The following is a 14,945-nucleotide window of genomic DNA, read 5'->3' as shown; positions in this document are numbered from 1 at the left end:
TGGAAAATAAAAGCCAAACTAGTGGAGAGCAATTTCCAGTGGACTCCCTGGAAGGCAGACTAGCGCCAGAGAGATTTGCAGGGATAGATGGGGCTGAATACTTGGATAGATGATATTTCCTCTGGTGTACTGACACACTGCCACCTTTGTGGGCCCAACAGGACAGGCCTTTGAGTGCTCGGGGTGCCCACCTCTGGTGCAGTCCTTTGTTCTGTAGAGCCATGCCCTCTGAGAGAGCACGGTGTGCTGTGAAGGACAGACTCTCGCATGGTGGGGAGGTCGCCCTTAGAAACTCGGCCAGTAGTGTTCCCCTAGAGCAGGGGTGGGCAATCCTTTTGATGGGGGGAGCCACCCCAAGATTTTTGTAAGTGGTCAAAGGCTTCACTTTTGTATGGAGAGGCGATGGGGTCTCTGTGGGGTCTGGGATGAAGGTTGGGTGGGGAAGGGAGCTCACAGTAGACACTGGGGTGCAGGAGAGGGTGTGGGGTCTGAGGGGAAGTTTGGGTGAAGGAGGGGGTTGTGACCTGGGGAAGGGGATTGGGGTGCAGGATCTGGCAGGGGGTATGGTTGCAGGAGAAGATTCTGGCCTGGGGAAGGGGCTGAGGTGCCAGAGGCAGGCTGTAGCCGGGAGGCGGTTACCTAAGCAGCCTGGGTAGACACTCATGTTATCTCAGCTATCTCAGCTCTAGGTGGTGCTGCTTGGGCTCTCAATGCCACTCCTCACGGGTGGTTAACCCAAACACCTTCTAGAGCTGCAGCATCCACATGGCTCTTTTTAACAATCTAGCTCCAGCCCAGCTCCTGCGAGCCTGCCTGCTCCTGACTCGCCCCCTGCTGCCGGATACGTGTACGTCCACACAGCCCCCCCAAAGCGAGCCTCCCCGCCCGAGTCGGCGGGCTCAGAGTAGCGGCCCTTGCTGTAACGCGCTAGACATCGCTGCACAGACGGCACTCTGAAGCCCACCCCCCACCTACGGCCTCAGAACCTGAGCGGAAATTTAAAACACCAGCTACACAGCTATTTTAGAGCACTCCCCTGAGCCCCACTAGCCCAGGTGTTGACTCTGGATGGGGGGCCTGCTGCTCGTGCTGTGTAGGTGGACCCAGAGAAAGAGGAGGCGGAGGAAGGGGGGGAGGAATGGTGCCACAAAGGCAGTTGCCCACCCCCTTTCCACATAGCCAGGTGCGCCTCTCTGCACACAGGCCTAGTGAATGTGATCCAGCCTGGAGCCTCCACAGGGGCAAACGTACTAGCTGAAGGACATGCTGCTAGCCGTTGTCGAGGCTCTTGGGCAGAGTTTTGCTGTGGGTTCACTGTGCCCTTTACTCCGGTCACTGATTTGGTGGTTAGTCTGCCTTTCCAAGCCACGGGGGCTGGCCAGTGACTCGATAAGGCAGTGGTTCTCAACCCGTGGCCCGAGCACCACCCAGCTGCATCCTATGTAGGCTACATCTAGACTGCTTTCCTCTTCTGAAAGAGGAAATGCAAATGAAGCGCTGATTAGCATTTTCTTGCACTTCATTTGCATATCTTCTTTCAATCCTTTTTTTCGGAAGAGGTTTTTTTTGTTTTGGTTTTTTTTTTTAAAGTAGTCTAGATGGAGGTTTTCAAAAACTCTTTTTTTGAAAGAACCCTGTAAACCTCATTTTTTGAGGAAGAAAGGTTCTTTCGAAAAAGGGGGGGGGTTGTACAAAAAACACCATCTAGACTCCCGCCCCCCCACCCCCGAAAAACATCTTCCCAAAAAAGGACCGGAAGAGGATATGCAAACGAAGCACAAGAAAATGCTAATCAGCACTTCATTTGCATTTCCTCTTTCCTCATTTGCATTTCCTCTTTTGGAAGAGGAAAGCTGTCTAGACATAGCCTATATGACAGCCTCAGTGCCGAGCAGCTGCGAGCCGGGTACCACGGAGCTGCATATGCCACCCACAGTGGTAAATAGGCTGAGAACCTCTGCACTAAGGTGTCCCTCTCTTCTCCAGTGCTCCTCAACATGCGGGAAGGGCCTCCAGTCACGTGTGGTGCAGTGCATGCACAAAGTCACCGGCCGCCATGGCAACGAATGCCTCATCCTCTCCAAGCCAGCAGCCTACAGGCAGTGCCACCAAGAGGCCTGCAATGAGAAGATAAACGTCAACACAATTACCTCGCCCAGACTTGGTGAGTGGGGGGTGAGGAGCTACACTTCTTGGGGAGGTTAAATAATCAACCTGAAGCCATGAAATGCCATAGCCTATATCCTGCCCTGATATCTGGGAAACCTAGTCCTTGGGCTGCATGTTACCAAAACAAGTTTCTAGATGGGGTGGGCAGTAATTTTGTATGAGGGGTCACTACAAGAATTTGGTAAGTGATTGCGGGCCACACCCTTCCATCATATTAATGAAGGAAGTGTGGGGCCTGGGGTGGAGGTTGTATGTAGAAGGGAGGTTGGGGTAAAGGACTGGGATGCAGGAGGGTGTGTAGGATCTGGGAGGGAGCTTGGGCGAAGGAGGCAGTTGTGACTGGGGCGCTGGACTGGGTTGCAGGGGTTTGGGATGTGACCTTGGGCAGAGGATTTGGGTACTGAAGGGGGTGCAGGGGTTTGGGTTGTCACCTAAGGCTAGGGATTGAGGTGTAGGAGTTTGTGTCCTAGTGCAGGAAGCAATTGTGATTTGGGCAGGGGATTGGGATGCCAGATCTGGGAGGGGATATGGGTGCAGGAGGGGTGCAGAGAGTTTGGGTATAGGAGCAGAGGGGGCAGGAGTGGGGGCAGAGGGTTGTGGAAGGGAGGAGCTGAGGTGCCAGAGGCAGGCTCTGGACAGGAGACTTACCTGGGTGACTCCTGGCCAGCGGAGCAGCATGTTTTCAGGCAGCCTGCCTGCCCTGCCCCCACACAGACTGCTGGGCCATGTGCATGTATAAATAACTATGAGCCGGAGGGGGGGGGGGTTGTGATGCTTCATGGCTGCTTGTTATTCAAACAGGTAGCTCCCATTAGCTGTTTTCTGGCCAGAAACCAGCCAATGGGATTGTGCTGGGGGCGGGGACAGCACTGAAGTCTTCCCCACCTCCCCTCCGGGCTCATAGTTTTAAAAGCAAAACAGCCGGCAGCCACTTTTGTGAGCAGTGTGTGCGAGTGGGGTGAGATAAGCAGGGAGTCTGCCTGGGGCTCCCGACTGCATCTGCAGGCCGGATCCAGTGGCTTGGCTTGCCGGATTCACCCCGCGGGCCTTATTTCTGCCCAGGCCTGTTCTAGATAGCTCACCAGAGACAGAAGCATGGAGACCATCAGAATCTCTGAGCAATTAATGTTCCAGAGCAGAAAGATTCTTTATTCTTCATAGCTCCGCTTGCCTCACAGCTCTGCCAGGCCAGAACTCTTAGAGCCACGTTCCCGGACTGACCAATCGGAGCAGGCAGGCATATCTCCGAGAGAAGGGGTTGGGCGCCGGCATTCACCCACACCCAGTCCCCATTCCAAGCTTCAAACACCTTGTCACATGATGGTGGGATGGGGTAAGCAGAGAATGTTAGAGATTTGGGTGGCATTTTCCTTAGTTCATCAGGTTGGCAAAATGAATTGAAATGGAAAAGCCGGGCAAATCTCACTTGCCTCTCACTACGATAAGTGATGATAAGTGCAATAAGATTCCATTCCCCTTTCCAAAAAAAATTGATCTTGACAAGTAGAATTTTCCAGGTTTGTAGCATTTTGGAAAGGTGGTTCTTTTTGGTGGGACAACGGATCCCTCCCAAATTAATTGCTGTCTTAAGAATGGGACGTGGGTGAAATCTGACTGGGTAGGGGGAAAGGAGTGAGAGTCTCCAGTTTTACTTTTTTCCCCGACCCCTTAATTATCTACCCAGGGGCGGCCCGTGAGCCTAGGCGAGTTAGGCAGCTGCCTAGGGCGCCACTGGCCTGGACACCCGATGATGACATCATGGCCGTTCAGGCAGGGGCGCCGATTGCGCCAGCCAGCCTAGGGCGCTAGCTGCTGCAGCTGGCCTCGGGCCACTCCTGTCTACACCCCTATTTGCCCTGCTGAGATGAGGCTGCTGGTAATAAATTGTCTATTTGCTAAAATATCATAACTGTCTGCAGCAGGCCCGGCATCCACAGTCACCAGACAGGCTGCTCTGGTGGGGGACTGGGAGCCAGGAGCCAGTGGCAGCCTGTCCCCATGCAGGAGCTGGGAGCCAGCAGCCTGCCCCAGCACAGTCCCAGAATCCCGTTTAGTTGCTTAACCAGTTAAACATTAGGTTAAACATTTGGTTAACCTAACATTTAACAGGTTAACTGGGATTATACATCTCTAGTCACCAGGATACATTAGGTCATCAACTACACTGGTGCAATGCCACTGCCTTCTGTTCGTGGCCGCAGTGCACTCCCTTTTCCTCCAGTGCCACTGGCTGGACTTTAAACAGTTCTGCTGATGGGGGCCCCAGAAAGGACCCAGCCCTCACTCTCACACTGTGCAGGACTCCCAGACGTAAGAAGCAGCACTGTTTATTTTTGGCCCTAAGGTCAGTGCCTCAGCTTCTACAAACACACACCGAGGGCGGCTCTGATTAGTAGGAAGGGAGCTATTTTTACAAAGTCACTTTTGAGAGTAGGACCATTCATAAAACTAATCGTGAGCCTTCTAAGCAAGAATTTGTTTCCCTAGCATCCGTAATTGAGGTTGGACCACTCTGGTCCAGCACCCTTGGGACCTGACCAGTCCTGAATAAGGGATTTTGCCGGACCAGGAAGGGTGATTTATGACCCCCCTGCCATCAGCCCGCCCCAGCTGCTGGCCTCCCTGTTGGTTCCCCTGCTGCCCTAACAGACTCCCAGCCTTGCTGCAGTAGTTCAGTTCCCAAAAGGCCTGCCAGAACCCTCTGATGCTCCATCTGCCCTGCCACCAGCCCAGCCAGACTGCCGCAGCAGGGCTCTCAGCTGCTGGCCCCCTGCAGCCAGCCCAGCTGGGCTTGCGGCCCCCACAGGGCTCTTACTTCCAGCCCTCTACTGGGACCCTCTGGTCAGGAAACATCCATGGTCCTGCCAGCCCCCGGATGTTGCTGGACCAGAGTGTGCTGGTTTAGAGAGGTTTAGCCTGTACTTTTAATAGCAGCTCTTTAAAATACGACAGGATACATTTTCTTCTCTGTGACAAAAGTGCAACTCAGAATGTCGCTGGTCCAGCCAAAGAGCTTCAAAATGCTTCTAAATCCTTTTGTTGAAAAAGAAAAATGAGTCTGTTTCCCAGAAACGTTAGCACTTTACAGTAAGTCCTAGCTCGGGGGGCCACGGGGGAATCTTTTCATTTGAAGAATAAGTCTTTGACCCACCAATGAGATGAGGAATCTCTTCTCATTCACATTTCAGCCCAAAGCAGAGCTGAGTAGAGCTGTGCCCTTCACGTCCCTGCAAGTGATCTGCAAGTAATTTGGGATGCTTATGTTTCTGAACCTGCCTAGGAGGAATCACTGATGGCAGCAACAATGATACTTGAGATCAAGAAAAATATCTACCAATTATCAGCACTGAGCATTTTGCTTTTCTTCTGGATAAACAAGTTATGCTTTAGTTATCTTTAAACAGATGTTTTTATTTCCCAGTATATAAGCCTCATTAATAAGAATTGTACAGGAATATACGGCAGTATGCTTCAGAAACCCTCCAGAATTAGACCCTAAGCCCCTTGGGGCAGGGACTGTCTTTTTGTTCTGGGGTCATACTGCACTTGGTACAGCGAGATCCTGACCAGGACTAAGCCTTCTAGGAGCTATGGTGATGCAAATAATCCGTGATGGCCATTGGAAAATGCTGCCTGGTCACTGCTCTAGGCTGCAATAGTTTTGACCCCGGGTAACATTTTCAGAAGTGCTAAGGATCTGTCTGCACTGCATTTAAACACCTGCCGCTGGCCCGTGCCAATGGACGTAGGCTGTTGGGGCTTGGGTTATGGGGCTGTTTAACTGTGGTGTAGCCCTTCAGGCTCGGGCCAGAGCCTGGCCTTGAGGACCTTCCCCCGCGCCTGAGGTCCCAGCGCCTCAGTTCTAGGCTGAGTCTGAGCAACACCACCTTTAAACAGGACCTTACGTCAGCTGGTATAGGCCAGTCACGGGCGTCTCGTTGCAGTGCAGCCATACACAAAGCGACGTAGGAACTTGGCTCCCTTTCTCAAAGGTGACTCAGGCATATAGGAGCCTACGCCCCGCTGATTTTTTTTAATGCAATCTTAAGTGCCTGAGCCACATTTGAAACTGGGACATAGCCTCCTAAGCAGCTTAAGCCCAGCTCTTCAGTGGCGTTTAGGTGCTTAACTCCCATCGATGTCAGTGGAAAGTAGGGTCCTCGGTGTCTTTGAGCATCAGGGCCTTAGGCACTTTTGAAAATGGCACTCCATGGCTGTAGAAGATTGCAGTATTTATCCCAAAAAGGGGAGCTGCACTGCACCCTCACCCTGCACTGTTCAGGGCGTCCCTGCTGTAAGTCGCCCCGGTAAACATCCGCTCCGCACTAAAGTCGTGGATGCTTGTAGGAACATTCTGAATCCTCCCATTCCCTGCTCTCAAGTCACGTGCAAAAAAAGCACACAACCATTTGCGCAAAGAGAAGTCAGTCACAGGAAAAATATTCCCTGCTTTAAGTTGTTTCGCTATAAGTCCACATTTTTGGACTTTCAGCAAGGACGTCCTGTAATTGCTAGGCATGACCGCAAGTGGCTCCAATGTCCCGCTTTTCTCTCCCTGTGAATCTGGCTTTTAACACATTGATTTTTGAATTGGCCTTTGCCCCTCTGCCCAGGCTGTTCTAAATACGCTAGGCAGCATTGTTGCCTTTAATGTTCTCCATATGTGTGCGGAATAAATGTTCTTATAGGCACTGCCACATGTGCGGATGTGCACCACCCGTAATACATACTGCCAGCTATGGGCACTCTGCTTATCAGCTAGCTGGCACCTGAATCTCTCCTGGGTGGCCGCCCAAGTGCTCAGCTTACAGGAAACACTGCTGGGCAGCCTCCTTCGTGATTTTTCCATTACAAGGCTTCTTTCCCCTGTTGCTGCAGTATCTGATACTTGTGCACATACGTCACTTTACGCATGTTTATAGCCCCGCTGACATTTCACCTGCTGGAAGTTAAAGCATGTGCTGCATGTGCTTTGCTCAGTCAAGGCTAGAAACAGGACAGTGTAAGAAGTGGTCTGATCCAGGGTGAAAATTCCTAAGGGTCTACAAGCATATGCCCAGCTGTTGCTTGCAATGCTCTTCTCCATGGTAGCTACTTCCCATTGCATTGGTCCTGTTGGCTGATCATTTCAGCAGCAACCCTACTTGGAGTATAAAGCATGTGACCCAAATTCTATAAAACATGCCTCCCCCCAACTTAAACCTTATCTACACGGGCACGTTTTGTCACCAAAAACGGCCTTTGGTTGACAAAACAGTGAGAGTGTACACACTATAATGCAACTTTTGTTGGGAAAAATACCCAGTTTAGGTGCCCAAAAACGTACACTCTGCGAGAGACTTTTGTCTTTTCCCCTCCCTTTATTGTTGACAAAGAGCCAGTATCCCACAGTGCCTGCCCTGATGGCTGTGCTCAGTGTTTCGTGATTTCTGCTGCCCTGCAGGCATGTGCCCCTTCCCTTTCAAAGCTGCAGGAAGTATTTGACAGCTGTGTGAGCCGCTCCATTTGGAGAACAGAGAACAAATCTTTGGGATGCTCCTGTTCTGCCCTGCACTAGAAAGACAGCAACAGGCAAACTATTCCTACAGGGGGATCATGGAGAGACAGCTGTGCTGCTTTGACATTCTTCAGCATGGAGAGCTCGCAGAGCTAGGAAAGCGTCCAAAGAAGCACAGGGATCAGCTCAACACTGTGCTGTGGGATGCTTTCCCACAGTGCTTTGCTATCCACAGGGTGCTAGCAATGTTGGCCATGAAATGTGGACAATGGGAAGCAGAAAAACTGGTTTGACCGGTTTTCACTTTTGGCAACTTCTGCATGTCGACAGCACTTTTGTCATCAAACCTTCCCAGTGTAGACACAGCCATAGGCCATCTCTCCCCTCATATGCTGCTGGGGTTGTTTTGCTCACACAGGGGTTGCTTCTCTCTAACGTGCTGGCTTCTTCTATTTCTGTCCGAAGCTGCTCTCACATACAAGTGCACAGGGGACCAGTGGACAGTGTACTGCAGGGTGATCCGGGAGAAGAACCTGTGCCAGGACATGAGATGGTACCAACGCTGCTGCCAGACATGCAGAGACTTTTACGCAAATAAGATGCTGCAGAAGAGTTAATGAATCGGTGCTGCTTCTTAGGGTATCCCAGCCATTTGTATGTAAATCACAGACTAGTAGGGTCTGAGTACTGGAATTACAAAGTGGTGGATTCCAAAGCATATCAAATGAGACTTGAAACAAATTCTGCAGACTGGCAGTACCAAAGGCATCCGCTCGTCCACCTTACGAAAGAATCATCTCAAGGAGCCAATCGCATAGAATTTTATTGTGTTTTGACATCATTACGTTTTTCATTAATGCTTTTTACTTTAATATATTACCAGCCACTGGATGGCTCGCTACCATTTTGAAGAGGAAAAAAAAAAAAGGACGAGAGTTGTAAAGTGATTAAATTGACTAAGGTCATGTGTACCTCAGTGGGGGAAAGCCTCTGGCAAATAACTCAGCAAACGTGCAGACATTACTTAATACTGCAGCCTTGGCTTCCATCGCAGGCTCTTAATTCCCAGCAGTTAGCATGCTGCGGGGTGGGCTTGGAGGGACGCACACAAATGAAATGCTTAATTTAAAAGGGGGATTTGCTATAAAAGCTTGTGAAAACCGATAGCAGAGGATGGATGTCTCTGAAATTTCTGCAGAAAGCTCAGAGCAGTTTTATCCAACATTCCATTTAATGTAATTTAAAAAAAAAACTAATTGGGAATTCCTTCTCCTGTCTGGTTCTGCAAACATACCCTCCTCTCTCTTTTTTAAAAACACATATGTTTTCTTTTATGATGCCTTAGTCTCCTCAAAGAGTTTAAAGAAATGGAAGCTAATTAACCTAAGAGCAGAAAGTTAATTTTAAGCCAGAACCACATGCATGAGAGGGAAATAGCTGGAAATCATTTGAATATAGAGGGTTTGTTGGAGAGGAGTTGCTTGACCTCCTCTTTCCAATTTTTTGGGATTCAGTCTGAGGGTGAGACAGAATGCTGTTTCTTACGGGGACTGTGAAACCAGCTAGTGTTGCACATACCAGAAAGAGAGCTCAGAATAGCACTTGAAGAGGGTGACTGAGAGACCAAATGGACCTTTCCCCTCTCTGAGGCGTATAAAGCATAAATCCTTTTGGTATAGAAAGAGAGCAGTGAGTAGACTTTCAGGGTAAAATTCTGGGCTAATTGAAGCCAAAACTCCTGTTGTCTTCAGTAGGGCCAGGGTTTCACACTCAATCTTGTCTCCTTTGCTTTGTTGCCCGGTGTTCTTTTTATCAGGACACTTGGAAAGTGCTGTGCAAACAGCAGAATGTGGTTCCCTGAATGTTACAGCACACAGTTCAATGTAGCTCTGCCATATCTAACTCAGACGTGTATCCTTTTCCCTCGCTAAGCTCTGCTGCCATGCATGCTGTGGGGAGGTGGCATTTAGGCGCTGAGACATCAGCAGGGCCAGAAAGGTGAATTATAGCTTCATACTCACTCAAGAGACACATATTAATATGTATGCTGTGGAAATGGACACAGGAGAAGATCCAGTCCCCTTGCTGAACATTGGGGAAGTCTGGATGGGAATGTGAGCATTGCGGCTCATGCCTCTCTCTTGTGTTATTGCTATTATTGTTTTGCTCTCACAGGCTAAGGGATAAAGGCATTTAGTACTTACGATTTTTAAACATCTTTTTCTCACTTATTAAGAATGTGCCAGGATCCAGGAACTCGGTGAAATAATTCGTTATGGTTTATTAAGAGCTGAGCTTTCAGACATCAGACTCTAACTTCCATCTGCAGACTGGTAACTGCATTGGCATCCACATTTGCAGGGGCAGAATGTGTGTCTGCTTGTGCAACTGCACGTTCGTGCAGCCAAGCGCCTTGAGCATGCTGAAAGGCACATGGTATCTGTAAGTGCTTGGCCCTAAGAGAGCTATATTCACATAGATGTGCCAGGGAAACGGTTCTAAATTGGTAGCTGTTGTTATACCGGTGGCCAGGCCTGCTGATGGGGGGGCTTAAGGGGCAATTGTCCTGGGGCCTGACAATCCAGTGGCCTGAGCCCTGGGCACTTTACATCGCCACCAGAGCACCAGGCATGCTCTGGCTGGCTCTGAGGGTCAGCTGGGGGATGAGGAGAGGGCACTGCACATTCCGGGCAGTGCTGAGGGCTGGCTGCCCCAACCCCGCCCCTTTACCCAATGCCCCGCCCCTTCCAAGAGTATAGAACCAGGCACCTCGCCCTTTCCCCACATTGCCCAGGACCCCAACAGTCCTGTTGGCTGCCCTGCTGGTGGCACTTTTGCTAAATTCCTTTTAAAATCTGAATCAAACCTTTTCCTCATGCTTCTAACCCAGGGTCCAAATTCAGAGGAGGCATAGATAGTTATGTTACATTATCCAGTAGCGTAATTCCTATAAAATGGTGTCGTTAATGGTGAAAGAGAGGTGGGAGAGAATGTCGCTGGTTGATCCCATGGTGTGAAAAACAAAATTAACAGAGTAGGTAGATAAGCAAGTAACGAGAGAGTGCACGGAGGTATCAGATAAAGCAGAGAGCGCCAACTTTATCGTAAGACCTGCTAGTAGCTTTTCCTAGCATACTCTTCCCATCCAGTCCCTTAAGATGTACCTTTCCCCCAGCCCGTTGACACACACTTCTCTCCGCCATTCATGGCCCCCGTTGTAACGTGATTTGTGTCCCCGTTAGGGGTTTGGTGTTTTCTTAACGGATGACATTTCAGCTCACGAAGTGGCTTGACTGTGAAATGCCACATCCTAGCATGTCGTTTACAACAGCACGTTGCTCGTGTTGGAGGTCATGCTGTTGTGGGATTTACCTCAGACCCCTTCATTCTCTTCCGAGTGGTAAGGAATGGGTTTCTTAAGTAGTGGGAATTTTTTCACCTCCTCAGGGCCCTATCTAGTCAATAGAAAGACTCCCAGTGATGTCCATGTGGGTCAGGCCCCAAGTTTTCATCCCTGCAGTGGCACATGAATCTGCTAGCTTAATGGAAGGATTTCTTTTGAATGTGCAAAAATCGCCAGGCCAAGCTGTGCCGTTCATTTCTGAGCAGAAATACTCATGGCTTAAAAACGGATGACACAAGAAACCCCCCCTTTGTATTACTTGATCTGCTGATTACTCTAAATCCCCTCCCATTTAGTAATGGCCCAAAATAGCAACAATGTTTAATTCTGCACTTTTGCTTTATATCATTTTATAGGTGCTTTTACTATGAATTTACAGCTATGCTCTGTCCTCATTTTCTGCATACCAGTGGAAAAGAAAGCTGTTTATTTCAGTGTAGCCATGGCGGTATTTTTGTTGTTGTTCATAAGAGACTGATGCTCTTTGTGGTGGTATTTCCATAGTGTAAACAACACTCTTTGTACTGTTCCTAAAGTACTGTACATTTCTAGTTGCACAATTGTGTTACTGAGTATAGATTCTCACTATCTTATGTATGGTGCTATTTTTTGTGTTGTTGGTGGAAAAGAAATCTTAGCAGTTGTTTATTGCTTGATATTTTATTATAATACAGGGATATATCCTCTATGGCAATAATATCATTTAAGGTTTTCATTACAGAGTGAAATGTATATATTTTTCCATTAGTTAAATTACCTATGTACTGTATCCATGTTTTAAAAAAAAAAATGTGCTGGCTATAAATAGGAAAAAAAAACCTAGTCAAGCAGAATGGAACTAATTGTAAATGAAAATCAAAAAGAAAAGGTTGTTCCATTTTGAAAGAGATTGAGTAGATTTAATAATAAATTAATTTTTTCCATAACAATCTTACAAAGTTTATGAACTTGAAAAAAATGCAAAGCAAAACCAAACAGCTAACTGTGAAAATAAAGAAGTAGTAAGTCTGTAAGTAATGCATGGTGCATCTGTCTAATACTTGACTGAGACTTGGATTCAAATGAGTCCAGGACCCACCATTGACAACTGTGGTCGGTGTAAAAGGTCATTTGTCAGTGAAATACTGGCTGCTTGGGGTTCCCAGTGTGCTAACAAATCATGAACTGATGGGTCTCGTCCCAATGTGGTTGCAAAATAACATACAGGGAATGTTAATATGTAGCTAATGCCAAGTGAGTTCTTTGGTCGATGACACAACAGCAGAAAATGCCTGGCTGGAAAAACTGATCTAGGCTCCATTGGGGGAACGCTACATAGGTTTTAGGAGGCTATGGGGAGGGTAAAGCTTTTGCATGGGAGCAGGGGGGGTTATAAGTGCATTTCAGAGAATTTTCTTTCAATGTATATTAGAGTCAACGTGAACGGCAGCCATACCGGATGTTTAATGGCAACTGCAGTGCGAAAGCAGCCTAATGATGAAGGTTGCTGAAGTTGTGGAAATTATATTGGAGTAAAAACTGTCCAAACCCTTTGAAAGGTACCTAGGTAACTTAAGTGGCACTCTTCCTGGGGGTGAATAAACAGAATTATTCAAAGTGGAGCAGTTTCAGATGTGTTTGTTGTAGACACAAGAAATAACGAAGTATGGATGGAAGAAATGGACAGAACAAACCCACAAACGAGTCACAATAAAAATGTAGAAGGTGTTTATGAAAGGAAGTGAAAACCCTTCAAAATAAAGCAAGCCTCCTCCGCCCAGACTCTCTTCTTATTTTTCTTTCTGCTTCCCTCCCTTGCCCCCTACAGCAATTTACAGCCACTCTCTGTCCCCTGTCTAAACTTATTTCTTTACATTTTATTAAACCTAATAGGGCCTCTTCTGTATACATGGATTTTTAAGACCAGAAGGGATCTTTAGATCCTCTTCTCTGACTACCTGCATAATGCAGAATTTCCCCATTATCCCTGTATGGAGCCCAATAACTTTGCTCAACACATATTCCAGAAAGACCTTCAGTTTGAATCTGAAGACAAAAAATGGAGAATTCACTAGTTCCCTTGGTAGTGATTAAAGACCCTCACTGGCACACAACTTGTGCCTTTTCATTAGAATTTGTCAGGCTTTAACATCTTATCCTAGTTCTTGCAGTTCTTTCTCCTCTAAATTAGAGAGTCCATAAGTACCTGTTGTAATCTCCCTGTGACAGTACTTGTATTACTTCATCAGTCGCTTCTCAGTCTTCTCTTTGATAAACTGAGCAGATTGAGTAGCAACTGTTTTCTCCTAAAGACCTTAACCATGGCATCCATTAAATTCACCTTCCAGAATTTAAATTCTACAAGAAGGGGACAAGTAATGTGGGTGGGTTATTTAGATGATCTGTTTGAGTACCTCTACACTCTGGGACAAAAAGTTGAAGTTGAAGTCTACACTCTGGGACAGAAAAGTTGAATTAAGATATGCAGCTTCAGCTACCTTAATTGGGTAGCTGAAATTGAAGTAGCTTAACTCCACCTTTGGTGTTGTCTATACTGCAGGAAGTCGAAGGGAGAACACTCTTCCTTCGACTTCCCTTACTCCTCATGAAAGCAGGCTTACCGGCATCGACCGGAGTGCCCTTTTCACTTCGAATTAGCCGTCTTAACTAGACCCGCTAATTTGAACGCTGGAAGATTGACAGAGCGGCTTCAATCTTGATGTGTAGTGTAGACGTACCCTTAGGAACAGCGGGGTAGCCGTGTTAGTCTGAATCTGCAAAAAGCGGCGAGGAGTCCTGTGGCACCTTAGAGACTAACTGAAGTGTAGGAGCATAAGCTTTCGTGGGCCTTAGGAACAGTGTTTTATATTCATCTGTATTTGGAGATTCAAGGACTTTTCTCTCCGACATTATCACGTTTCCATGGTTATCCTTGGAATACAAGTGGAAATGTGGTCCCGGGGAAATGGACTGACACCAGATTTGCAGGGCAGGACTCCTGAACTCTGTTCCGAGCTCTGCCATTTACTTCCCATTTAATCTCAGGCAAGTCACTTCACCTCTCTGCAGCTCAGTTTCCTAGTAAAATGACTAGAACTTATCATATTTAGCATGTTCATGAGGATATTATAAGGAGTAATTAGTGAGTTTTTAAAAGATATTAAGATGGCTGTTATGAGTCATACCCTCAGAGTTTTTGTTTGGTAGGAGACCCATTAAGGCAGCCACCTGGGGTGATGATGAGCTGTTAAAATGAGAATTTCCTTTGCACTATTCCAAACTATCCAGCGGAAATGTGGCTATCTTCAGATAGAACACAAACTGAAAGACTGCCATCAGCACACAGAGATTACTCATGCTACAGCACAGCTGGCTTATGGGGCTCAGCAGCAGCTTTCATGTGAAAAGCCATCTCCTTACTGGTCCATTTGAACTTAGTCATGACATACAGGTCACATTAAAAGAGCTGGTGGGGGACAAACCGCATATAGGTGATTCACTAAAGGCTTGTCTTCACTACGCGGTGGATTGATGCTACAGTGATCAATCCACTGGAGGTCAACTTATTGCGTCTTCTTAGACATGCTAAATCAATCTCCGAGTGCTCTCTCACCAACTCGGTTACTCCACCAGGAAGAGTAGAGTAGCTGAAGTTGACAAGAGAGCCTATTGGCCCCACTGACCGTACTGCACAAAAAACACCACAGTAAGTATGTCGACTTCAGCTGTGCTATTTTTGTAGCTGAAGTTGCATAGGTTAGAGTGAGCAGGGGAGAGGAGGTGTTAGTGTAGACAAGGCCTAAGGAAGCTCTGTTTTTGCCCTATGGAGAGGGCTTTCTTCTACTTACCGGAAAGGACCTCATTGTTCAAGCAAAATGCAGGACAATGTAGCACTTT

At 47.6% G+C, this 14,945-nt stretch overlaps 1 protein-coding gene across 3 annotated transcripts in view; it reads left to right on the top strand.

Moving 5' to 3' along the window:
* Positions 1–12,668, top strand: part of ADAMTS17 (ADAM metallopeptidase with thrombospondin type 1 motif 17) — a 323,015-nt gene extending 310,347 nt beyond the window's left edge. For 2 of the 3 annotated variants that reach the window (XM_075896952.2, XM_075896951.2), the window contains 2 exons: positions 1,987–2,164; positions 8,132–12,668. In XM_075896952.2, the coding sequence (XP_075753067.1) occupies positions 1,987–2,164; positions 8,132–8,283 (330 nt within the window). In that variant the 3' untranslated portion in view covers positions 8,284–12,668. The other variant, XM_075896953.2, reaches the window with a different exon arrangement.
* Positions 12,669–14,945: the final 2,277 nt, after the last annotated feature.

This window comes from Pelodiscus sinensis, chromosome 14, assembly GCF_052426305.1.
Source record: "Pelodiscus sinensis isolate ZL-2025 chromosome 14, ASM5242630v1, whole genome shotgun sequence".
Taxonomy (NCBI): Eukaryota; Metazoa; Chordata; order Testudines; family Trionychidae; genus Pelodiscus; species Pelodiscus sinensis.
The sequence above is the reverse complement of the archived record's forward strand: the minus strand, read 5'-3'. Positions and strand labels throughout refer to the sequence as shown.